General features: G+C 49.4%; 1 protein-coding gene across 1 annotated transcript in view; it reads right to left on the bottom strand.

The window, feature by feature from the left end:
• Nucleotides 1–12,365, bottom strand: part of LOC140391742 (phospholipid-transporting ATPase IH-like) — a 250,203-nt gene that overhangs the window by 122,893 nt on the left and 114,945 nt on the right. Inside the window, exons 19-21 of the mRNA XM_072476552.1 lie at nt 6,994–7,245; nt 1,589–1,766; nt 946–1,048 (exon numbers count right to left, since the gene is read on the bottom strand). Coding sequence (XP_072332653.1) covers nt 946–1,048; nt 1,589–1,766; nt 6,994–7,245 — 533 coding nt within the window. The remainder of the gene's footprint in view (nt 1–945; nt 1,049–1,588; nt 1,767–6,993; nt 7,246–12,365) is intronic.

Consider the following 12,365-nt stretch of genomic DNA (forward strand, 5'->3'; position numbering starts at 1 on the left):
GTTGTGTGTTGTGTTGTGTCGTAAGTTGTCTTTCTGTTAGTTTGTTAGTCTATCCTTAATTGTCTGTCTTTAATTCTCTTAGTCTGTCTGTTAATGTGAGATGTATTTTCCGGGGTGTTAGTCTGTGTCAGTGATGTAGTGTACTTTTGACTTTGAGTTTGAGTTTAGCTGAAGATTAGCTCTCTCTCGCTTCATGTTTCATTTCCAGACTTTGACCTTTTAAAAGTTACTTTCTAGCTGTCTGCCTAAGCAAAAAAGATAATGTCTGTAATTCTCTGAAAGCTTCAAATTGTCTACGAATTGCCTTTTGAATGACTTTCAAATTTTAATCAAGCAACTACAAATAAAACAATTATTTTTGGCACCTGAGAAGTTTTAACTGCAAATTTCTGCTGAGTCCCAGTATTCGAAAAGTGCTACTGGTAACCGAATAGTAGAAATAATATAAATTCCTTCAACTTTACACAGTCGAATAGTACTAGGAATCCAACAACTTGACATAGCCCAAAAATATTATTAGATCTTACAACTTGTCGTATTGCGCCAGGACTTTGATTCATCAACTAAGCTTCCCCCAACTTGGCGTAGTTCGGCAGGTTAAGATCCTATCAATACAAAATTCCAACAAGTATGCAGAAAATACCTGTGAGACTGATGGCCTCCTCCTGTTGCTGTGCCCCTTCTGATCTACCTAATTTCTATTTGAATTTGGAAGTTGGATGGATGCAGCAGATTCTGAATTACATTGAACAATGATGTAGACGAGATGTTAAATTAGAGCAGTACAGATGAGAGACATCTTTCAGCCTGTCGAAGATCAAACTCCCAAGAAATTAAATGGTTAAATGGTTCCATAACTGTGACCAGAGATCCTACCAGGCATTAATCATAAAGAATAATTTATAAAGATAAAAATGTGTTTTATAAATGAATGGATTATTTTACCGATTCCAACATGAGCCTCCAGAATCATACTGACATCATTAGCGCCATCACCAATTGCCAAGGTTATGGGATGCTCTTTTGAAGATTTGATCAATTTAACTATCTGCAAATAAGGGTTAAAAGAACAAACATGGATTAAACGTTCAAGGCAATTTCAACATCTATCTACCCCATCATATCACAAAGTAAATCTAAAACATGTTCAGGATAGAGACTTGGAAATTCTTCAATTCATGCTCCATTCTCCAACCAACACCCATCTTCAGACCCCATTTCTCTAACCCATGTTGATCTCCAGATACCAGTGCTATACTAAAAGGAAAATGTCAGAAATTAGCAGCATGCGTGGCGAGAGAAACAGAATTAACATTTCAGGTTGGTAACCTTTTGCCACGCTGCTAGACCTGCTGAGTATTCCAGTACTTTCGGTTTTTATTTCAGATTTCCAGCATTCACAGTATTTTGCTTTTGTCATAATAATGCTACTTGACGTAACAGCCTTGTTCCAATAAATCTCTGCGTTACTGTGAGCAACACCACTGGTGATGCAGCATATATGCAAAATCTAGGTTTAATATCTTGCTTTCAAAGGAACATTGAGTAAGTATTTACCATATATCACTAACACACAGTCAAGGCTAACCTGTGCTTTCTGTAAAGGTGCCATTCTGCAGCACAAGACTCCACTGCAGTTGCGGCATATTTCCAGAAACAGATCTCTGTAATTACTTGAAGAACCATTTTCGGCAGGTTTCATGATGAGGGACAGTGTAGCTCCATCAATGATCAAACCATAATCATGTAAGTCATTCTGAGAAAATCTAAAACAGCAATACAACAATCCTGGCTTAATTATTCAAAATATGTTGGCATGGGAGTAATGCATCATGAGATGGTTACAGCACAGGTGGTGCTCATTCAGCTTGTCAATTTCATGGTGACTCTGTGCAAGAGCAAGTCCCCCAGTGCCACTCAACACCTTTTCCTGTAGCTCTGAAAATTGTTCCTTTTCAGATTTGATCCAATTTCCTGTGCAATGCCATTACTGAATTTATCCCCGCCATGCACTCGGGCAGTGCATCCCAAATCCTAACCACTCACTGCATTAAAAAGATGTTCCTCATGTTGCCATTGCTCCGATTGTCAATGCCCTTGAATCTGAACTCTCTGCTTCTTGACTCTGTAATCAATGATTATGTTACTGGACTACTGGTCACCCCCCCCCCCCCCCCCCCCCCCCCCCCGACTAATACCCACCCTTCCACCACCTCCATTACCCTCTATCCTCCAACCTACCCCTGACCACCTCCCCAATCATTCATCGCCTCACAGAACTTGATCCCCCAAACCACCAACCCCCCCTGCCTCCCCAACATCCCCCACCTACCAACAACCCATCCTATTCACTCACCTTACACACTTACCTTCTCTTCTGTCAGAGTGGCTGAGACCTTTAAACGTATTGTTTTTCACTGTAAAAAAGGATGCGGCTACACTGAAAAGAAAGGACTCCCAGAGCAGCTATGCTGCACATTTCTCAGCAGGACTGGGTTTGGGCGAGAAATGTGTGGCCATTCTGGGGATTTAGAAAGGAGTGGCAATCACTCCCAAGGTGGACAAGACAAGAAGTGCAAAGTTTGATCAGACCTAATTAGCAATAGTGAGACTATTTTGGACACATAGCGTAGGGAGAACATAGTGCCTTGATGATGACAATTCCTCATTTCGATGGTATTCCGATTAAAGGTTGAGTTATAATACAGAAAGAGCTAAATTTAATTTGTTAGTGAAACCCTTCACAGTGTTTCACATTCTCCATAAAAGGAAGTTGCATAACCCATCATGTCTATACCTGTTGAAATAGACCTATCCAGCTTTTTGTCCGCAGCCCTATAGGTTACAAGAAGCACTTGAAGTAAGTATTAAAGTGCTTTTGAAATGCAATAAAGCTTTCTAACTAAATAATCCTTTCAGACAGTGTTTCCATACCTCACCACCTCTGAATGAAAACCTCTCTTCAACTCCCCTCCAATCCTTCTAATTACTTTAAATCCATGCTCCCGAGACACTGACCTCCCTCTAAGGAAAACAAGCTCTTCCTATACATTTATTTTGCTACTTCAATTTTGTGCATCTTAATTACATCTCCCTTCAACCTTCTCTGTTCTGACAAAAACAACCCCAACTTATCCAATGTTTCCTCATAGCTCAGATTTTCAAATCCTGGAAATATCCTCTTAAATCGGTATTTCCTCTAATGTGACCACATCATTCCTGTACACATCTGTAGCAGTGGCCTAATAGCGTATTATATAGTTATAACATAACATTGTGCCTCTTGTATGCGTTCTTAACCACTTATCTACTTGTCCGGGTACTTTCAGATTACACGCACGCCAAGTTCCATCTGCTCCTCTACATTTTTCAGGATCCTACCATTTTTGAGTTTTCCCTGAGCGGTTTGCCCTTCCCAAATGCATTGCATCACACTTCTCTGCATTGAATTCCATTGCCACTTTTTCTATTCACTTGACCATTGATATTGTCTTACAAGATTTCCTCATTAACTACCGACAGAAAGGCGCCAAACGAGCAACATAGACCACCGGAAAAGGATACATCGGTGCAGGGCAGGGTGAGAGAGAGAACACCCCTCCCCCTCACTAGCACCTGCAGGGACCCCTCAACCCCAGTGTACAGACGCAGGAGGGCCGCAACTGGCGAGTACCCAGCCACTAGCCCCCCCACAAAAGTACAAAAATACAGAAATAACCATACAATCCCCCAACAATAAAACAAAACCAACATCAGTACAAGCAGTACTCAGTCAATTGGGCCACTGCCCTGCTGCTGCCACAATTCCAGCATCCGGTCTCTGGACACCACCCAGTCCAAAACTGCAAAAGCGAGTCCGTTCTCCTCCACTTTCATCCCGGCAGCAGGCCAACCAAAATCCACCCCGTGCTCCACTCCCAGCCGGTAAGCAGAAAGGCAGCCAGTAACAAGTACTGGACCCAGGCGTGGTAACTGCAAGCAGGCAAACTCTCTCCTCTTTTTCCCCTGCAAGCAACTTCCCCTCCATCCAGCCGGTCGTATCTCCGTTCATCCTTGCCACAGTCCGAAAAAGACAGAATAACACACTAGGTCAGGGAGCAGGGTTACACCCAGAAGCAGCAGGATCTCAGAGAAGGATTCCCCTCCCAACACCTCAGAGTATGAGCTACTCAGGTGACTTGGGGGCAGAGTTTCATCCTATTTGGAGGAGCTCCCCACCGAATATAAACCCGGGCGTGGAAGCAGTTCAGGGAAGCAGACCCTGAGTGTAGAGGAGAGGAGAGAGGAGAGATTACAGTGACTAGTGTGGAATAATAAAGTGAGTTGTACCCAGTCAGCCTGGCCTCTTGTGGACTCTTTGCCTCAGAGTACAACAATTTGCAAACTTTTTATGATGCCCCTTCATTTTATCACACATATATGCCAAGAAAAACAAAACCATTGAGAACGTACAGATTTACCAGTATAATGAGGGGATAGAAAGCTGCTATTAAGAGGAGAAACTTGGACTTCCGGTGACAACGTCGGGAGGCAACCGCACAATGGCGGGCTCTCGTTCGTGAACGGCATTTTTGGGGCTTTAAGCCCGGTCCCAGGGTCCACGGAGGCGGCAAAAGCAGGGAGAAGGCACAGAGGAGGAACAGTGAAGGCACAGTAAAGGAGAATGTCAAGGGTGAGCAAAGAAACGACCGTAAAAAAAACAGCTGAAGGTCCATCGGGGAGTGGAAATATCACCACGGGGCCACCAAGGAGAATGGAGGCTGGAGCACCAGGGGAAGCCGCATTGCTTACGGCTGAAGAAATAACTAAGGTGATGGCTGCGGAATTCGAAAGGCAGTTTACAAAGTACATGGAGACAATGAGGAAGGAGATGAGTGAGGTTTTGAGTATGCTGGTGGGGGAGGTGATTTCCCCAGTGACAACAGTGGTGGCGAGCGCAGTGGCGGAGGTGCGAGAGCAAGGGGAGGCGCTGAAGGAAGTGGAGGAGACATTATTGCAGCACGGTGATCAACTTATTTCGATGGGGAAGGAGGTGCGGAAGGTGATGGAGATTAACAAGGATCTGCGAGGAAAAATGGAAGACATGGAAAACAGATCCAGGCGACTGAAGGACCGAGGCCGACTGAGTATTTTGCCGCGATGCCGGTGAAACTAGAGGGGGAGGGTGTATCCCTTCCGATATGAACTGGATCGGGCTCATCGGTCGTGGAGGTCTGTACCAAAGGCGAGTGAGCTGCCAAGGGTAGTGACTCTGTGATTCCGGAGGTACAGTGTGAAGGAAAACGTCCTGTGCTGGACCAAGCAGAAGCGGGTGGTGCAGTGGGCTGGAGTTGGTATACGTGGACTTTACGGTGGAGCTGGCGAGGAGGCGGGCTGCCTTCAACCGGGTGAAGAGGGCACTGTACATTAGCAAGGTGCAGCGCGGCATTGTATATCCAGCGAAGCTGAGGGTGACTTGCAAGCTCAAGGACTTTTATTTTGGAACGGCGGAAGCAGCGGAGGAGTTTGTGAAGACAGAAGGACTGTGGCAGAACTGAGAAATTGAGAAATGGCCATGTGCCGATGTAACCTCATGAGTGTATTTTCTTCTTTTTTGTTTCACTGCGTGCGGGTGTATGGGCTAAAGGAGCCAATGTTGTATATATTTGGACAAGGGAAGTGATGGGACTTTCACTCGAAATGAGGGCTCTTTGGGGTGTAGGTGGATATGCAGGGTTTGTGTGCTAAAAGGGGATTTCTGGGCTTTCCTAGGGCCGGGCAAGGGGGAAAGGGCCCCCGGCGGGGGCCTCCACGCTGGCCGGTTTAAGCCGGCCAGTGAACAGGAGTGAGGTGGGGGTAGGGGCTGCGGCCATCGGAGCCTGGCAGAACAGGGTCCAAATGGTCTAGCCGGGGTGGAAAGTTGGGGGGAAGGAACCGAGGTTGGGGGGAGGAGTTTTATAAGAAGCAGTGGACGGGAGGAGTTGGAGAGGGGCGGGGGGGGGGGGGGGGGGGGGGTTTACAACTCTTGGGTATCATGTACGGTATTCCTTCAGAGGTTGGATGGCATTGAGTGTGCGGGGGGGGGGGGGGGGGGGGGGGGAGTGGACTCTCTAGGTCAACGGTGACCATGGGCGGTCCCGGACTCCTTTTTCTTTTTCTCCTTTGTTTTTTGTTTCCACCATGGGAGGGTTTGTTTTATTGGATGCATATATTGACAGGTGGGCCGTTGTTTGGGGTGGTGGGAGGATGGGATCGTTGTTTTTGTTAAGGGGGTTGATTTTGCATTTGTTACCGTTTACTGTCTGTGGGTGGGGTGTAAATTTTGAAGGAAAATGTGAAAATGGAGAATAAAAACATTTTTTTAAAAAAAGAGAAATTTAAGAAAACTGCAGGTATTTCCACTGGAGCACAGATGGGTAAGAGAAGATTTTAAGAGCATTTTAATATGATGAAGTATTGATAAAGTGAACTGCGTAAGAGTCTTTCTTCTGGCTGGAGAATCATTGGAAAATAGGTTAGTGATTTCCCTCTTGAACCATAAGCCTGAATTTTTGTAGCAGTCTTTTTGTTAAATAAATTTAGAGTAACAAATTCATTTTTTCCAATTAAGGAGCAATTTAGCGTGGCCAATTCACCTACGCTGCACATCTTTAGGTTATGGGGGTGAGACCCACGCAAACGGGGAGAATGTGCAAACTCCACACGGACAGTGACCCAGAGCTGGGATTGAACCCGGGACCTCGGCGTCGTGAGGCAGCAGTAAGCCAATTTTGAATATTTGAATCCATGGTAATTAGGTTTACTACTCACTAGGATTGAACCTGATTACGTTGCCAGTGAAGGGTGGGGATGATCTAATTCGGAGATCTCCTCGTTGCAAATCCCGTTATGGCCCTCCCACGAGAGTTGCCAACCATTGCGGGATTTGCGCACGTGGCAAACGGGCCAGGAAAATAGCAGCCTTAATACTTAGTCTCAACAGCAAAGAAGCAATAGGTTAATTAAGATGCCTACCCTGAATAACTGTCTCTCGGCAAACTATCACTGTGTCTGAGAATTACTCTGTTCAAATCGAAAAGCACATCATGTAAACTCTGCTCTTCTAATCGTTTGGTCGTCAACTCGAATATCTGTGTATTTCTTCTGAAAAGCTTGCATGCATAGCATGTGGCTGCAGCTGTTTCCATCTTGTCTCCTGTCAGAACCCAGACCTTCATACCAGCGTTTTGCAAAGCTTCCACCGTCTCAGCAGCTTTGTGTTGCAATCTGAAGAATAATCACATTGAACAATACCTTACTGGTTGAAAAATCGAATGTTTAGTCTCAGGATCAGGTTAAAGCTCCATCTGTTGCAACTGAAGGAAATAGTAACCAAAAATTAAAGCATGCCCCTTCTTGCAGAACATGTGTTTTTATAGATTATACTTGGTCCATGTGATCTCCCGAACTGGTTTGGGTTTCCTTAGGGAGTTGAAGGGGAATTTTAGAGCATTTTTTTCTGTCATTGCCTCTGGACATTTTTTACTTTGGCAGGGGTTTACATGGTTGCGGGGGTGGTGTCAGGGTCAGCAGGAACAAAAGGGGTAAGAGGACAGACAGAGAGAAAACAATTCCCGAGTGCAGTGTAAACCAAGTGTGAATTCAGGAATTTGGTTCACGTGGAAATTTGGTACAAAAGAGGGAAAACAGGTGCTTCTTTGTCGGCCTATTTTCAGCCTTCAGTTGCTGGTGACTCTTTCTCTTTTGTCTCCAAGTTAGGAAAAGGTTACTTTCTATTTCTTTAGCTATGAAAATTAATAACTAATTGACTAACTGATATGCCATCAATGAACACACGACAAGTGGTGAACATAAAATAAACTTTAATAAACTAAACTGAAAGCCTCCTGGCCTCTAATCCCGAACTGGATCAGAGGCAGAGACCAGCCACCTTTATACCGGGCCCGAGGGGAGGCGGAGCCAGCGGGCAGTGGTTTACCACATTACATATAACAGTGGCCATTTAGCACAATACACATATTATACACTACAGTGGTTTACCACATTCACCCCCTGTTAGAAAAAAAGAGTCCAGCAGAGGTGAAATGGACTTAAAAATCAAGTCTTGACCTTCCGCCGCGATCGCCTCAGTCCCGGCTGTGGTGTGGGCACCGGTGTCGAGACCTGCGCGTCCGGGAGCGTGTTGTCCTCTTCTTCACCCAGTTGTTGAGTCAGTGGAGGGGGGGGGGGGGGGGGGTGGTGGCGATGGTCGCTGGTGGGCCTGCGGGTGCCAGTTCTTGAGGTAGGTGGGTAGAGGCGTGGGGAGGTGGTGTAGGGACGAGGGTGGTGGTGATGGTCGCTGGGGAACCTGCAGGTGCCAAATCCCGAAGGGAGACTGTGTCCTGTCGCCCGTCCTGATGTGCCACTGATGCACGATCAATGACCACTAAAGCGAGGTTGTAGTCCAACTGAAGGCTTTAATAAGCTAGATGTTTCCCCCAGCAGCTCAGGTACAGAAAAAAGGCTGCTGGGGCGGCACGGGTTCTTATACCCTGCCTTGCAGGGCGGAGCTACCATACAGCTTGACCAATAGGAAACATACAATATCTACCAATGGTATTCCAGCATTACCAGGTACCGTAATACCTCTACACAGACTCCACATTCACACCCTGTTAAAAAAGAGTCCGGCAGGGGTGGTGGCAACATGGTAACGTGGTAGATGTTATAGTTATGGAGGTACCGTAATACCTCTGTACAGCGTTTTGTAACTATTTACAGATTCACAATTAACTATATACACTTTAAAATGAAGCAATCAGTCGATCGGGGGCCCTGGTCGTTCTCTGTGATCGTCGAAGCTTCGGTGGTGACGCCGGTGGAGGCTCGGGCGTCTGTGACTCCGGGAGTGTGGCCTCGATCTCTGTGGCAGCTTCAACACCCCTAGACGGCGCTGGTGGGGAAAACGGTTGACCTGGGAAGGGAGCGTCTGCGGGGTGCGTCGGTGGGTGGGGGGGCCTAGACGGGGCCGGCGAAAGGACTGATCCTCCTGTAAGGTGCCCCGGTGGTGGGAGGGAGGGTGGGACTGGTGGCTGGGGTGTGCGTGGGGATCCGGCGAGCGCCAGGTCTCGTAGGGAGGCTGTATCTTGTCGGCTGTCGGGGTACGCCACGTACTGGGGGTTAGCATGGGGAAGGTGGACCCTCTCGACCAACGGGTCCGACTTGTGCGTCCGCACGTGTTTTCGGAGCAGGATGGGTTCGGGAGCAGCCTGCCAGGTCGGGAGCGAGGTCCCAGAGGAGGACTTCCTGGGGAAGACAAGGAGACGTTCGTGAGGTGTCTGGTTGGTTGTGGTACAAAGGAGTGACCGTATGGAGTGGAGGGCATCCGGGAGGACTTCCTGCCAGCGGGAGACTGGGAGATTCCTGGACTGTAGGGCCAGTAGGACAGTCTTCCAGACCGTTCCGTTCTCCCTTTCTACCTGCCCGTTACCCCGGGGGTTGTAACTGGTCATCCTGCTCGAGGCGATGCTCTTGCTGAGCATGAATTGACGCAGTTCGTCGCTCATAAAGGAAGACCCCCTATCACTATGTATGTAAGCGGGGAAACCGAACAATGCAAAGCTGCTATGCAGGGCCTTGATGACGGTGGTTGCAGTCATGTCAGGGCAGGGGATGGCGAATGGGAACCGGGAGTACTCGTCAATCACGTTCAGGAAGTACGTGTTGCGGTCGGTGGAGGGGAGAGGACCTCTAACGCAGACTATCACAGCCACGTAGGCATATTGTGGATTGGCATGGAGGAGCAAGACCTTCTCGACGAGGGGATCTGATTTATGACTCCTCGCATGCTTCCGGAGGACGACGGGCCCTGGGACTGTCAGTCAGGACGGGAGCGAGGCCCCGGAGGTGGACTTCCTGGGGAAGGCAAACATACGTTCGTGAGGAGTCTCGTTGGTGGCTGTACACAGGAGCGACCGGATGGAGTGGAGCGCATCGGAGAGGACCTCCTGCCAGCGGGAGACTGGGAGACGTCTAGACCATAGGGCCAGGAGGACGGCCTACCAGACCGTATCGTTCTCCCTCTCCACCTGTCCGTTGCCCCGGGGGTTGTAGCTGGTCATCCTGCTGGAGGCGATGCCCTTGCTAAGCAGGAACTGACGCAACTCGTCGCTCATGAAGGAGGAACCCGATCACTATGGATGTAGGTGAGGAACCCGAACTAGGTGAAAAGACTGTGCAGGGCCTTGATGACGGTGGCAGAGGTCATGTCAGGGCATGGGATGGCAAAGGGGAATCTTGAGTATTCGTCAACAACGTTGAGGAAGTACACGTTACGGTCAGTGGAGGGGAGGGGCCCTTTGAAGTCGATGCTGAGGCGCTAAAAGGGCCGAGAGGCCTTTATCAGGTGCACCCTGTGTGGCCGACAGAAGTGCAGTTTGCACTCCGCGCAGCCCTGGAAGTCCCTGGTCACGGTCCTGACCTCCTTGATGAAGTAAGGCAGGTTGCGAGCCTTGATAAAGTGGAAAAAACGGGTGACCCCCGGGTGACAGAGGTCATTGTGGAGGGCCCGAAGTCGGTCTACTTGTGCGCTGGCACATGTACCGCGGGATAGGGCATCTGGGGCTCATTGAGCTTCCCGGGTCAATACAAGATAACGTAGTTGTCGGTGGAGAGCTCGATCCTCCACCTCGGAATCTTGTCGTTCTTGATCTTGCCCGCTGTGTATTGTTAAACATGAAGGCAACCGACCGTTGGTCAGTGAGGAGAGTGAATCTCCTGCCGGCCAGGTAATGCCTCCAATGTCGCACAGCTACCACAATGGCTTGGGCTTCCTTTTCGCCAGAGGAGTGTCAAATTTCGGAGGCATGGAGGGTATGGGAGAAGAAATCCATGGGCCTGCCCGCCTGGTTGAGGGAAGCGGCCAGAGCAAAATCCGACGCGTCACTCTCCACCTGGAACAGAATGGACCCGTCCACAGCGTGCATCGCGGCTTTGGCAATATCTGCCTTGATGCGGTTTAAGGCCAGGCGGGCCTCAGCCGTCAGGGGAAAAGTGGTGGATTTAATAAGTGGACGGGCCTTGTCCGCATAATTGGGGATCCACTGGGCATAGTACGAGAAGAACCCCAGGCATCTCTTCAGGGCCTTGGGGCAGTGGGGAGTTCCAGGAGGGGGCGCATGCGGTCGAGGTCGGGCCCTAGGACTCCGTGTTCCGCGATGAAGCCGAGGATGGCGAGGCGGGTTGTGCGGAAAACGCATTTTTCCTTATTATAGGTGAGGTTCAGGAGTTTAGCGATGTGGAGGAAGTGCGGGAGGTTTTCGTCATGGTCCTGCTGGTCATGGCCGCAGATGGTGACATTACCTAAGTACTGGAACGTGACCCGCAGCCCGTACTGGACAACCATTCGGTCCATTTCTCGTTGGAAGACCGAGACACCATTGGTGACGCCGAAGGGGACCCTGAGGAAGTGGTAGAGGCGGCCATCTGCCTCGAAGGCAGTGTCTTGGTGGTCCTCCAGGCGGATAGGGAGCTGGTGGTACGCGGACTTTAAGTCAACTGTGGAGACGACTCGATACTGCGCAACCTGGTTGACCATGTCAGATATGCGGGGGAGGGGGTACGCATCAAGCTGCTTATACTGGTTGATGGTCTGACTATAGTTGATGACCATCTGCTGCTTCTCCCCAGTCTTGACGACCACCACTTGGTCTCTCCAGGGGCGGTACTAGCCTCAATGATCCCCTCTCGTAGGAGTCGCTGGACCTCCGACCTGATAAAGGCCCTGTCCCGGGCACTGTACCGTCTGCTCCTAGTAGCGACGGGCTTACAATCCGTGGTGAGGTTAGCGAAGAGCGAGGGTGGGGCGACCTTAAGGGTCCCGAGGCTACAGACGGTGAGGGGGGAGCAGGGGTCCACCGAACTTTAAACTAAGGCTTTGGAGGTAGCACTGGAAGTCGAGCCCCAGTAATAGGGCAGCGCAGAGATGGGGAAGGACGTAGAGTTTGACGTTGGTGTACTCTATGCCTTGTACAGTAAGGGTCGCAACACATTAACCCCGGATTTCTACTGCATGGGATCCGGAAGCCAGGGAGATTTTCTGGGTCGCGGGTAGGATTGGGAAGGAGCAGCGTCTTACGTATCTGGGTGTATGAAGCTGTCTGTGCTCCCGGAGTCGAAAAGGCAGGCCGTCTCGGGCCCGTTGATCAGGATGGTCATCGTAGATTTTGTGAGGTGATGAGGCCGGGACTGATCGAGCGTGATGGAGGCGAGCTTCGGAAGGTGATAGGTAGGCCGGTCGGAGGTAGCGGCGGCCAGCGTACAATCAGGTGAGCAGGGCTCCCGGGAGGCTGCGGAGTGGTCCCAAGATGGCGGCCCCCATGGGTCGCGGGTGGCAAGATGGCGTTAAA

The sequence above is a fragment of the Scyliorhinus torazame genome, chromosome 15 (genome assembly GCF_047496885.1).
Source record: "Scyliorhinus torazame isolate Kashiwa2021f chromosome 15, sScyTor2.1, whole genome shotgun sequence".
NCBI classification, from domain to species: Eukaryota; Metazoa; Chordata; class Chondrichthyes; order Carcharhiniformes; family Scyliorhinidae; genus Scyliorhinus; species Scyliorhinus torazame.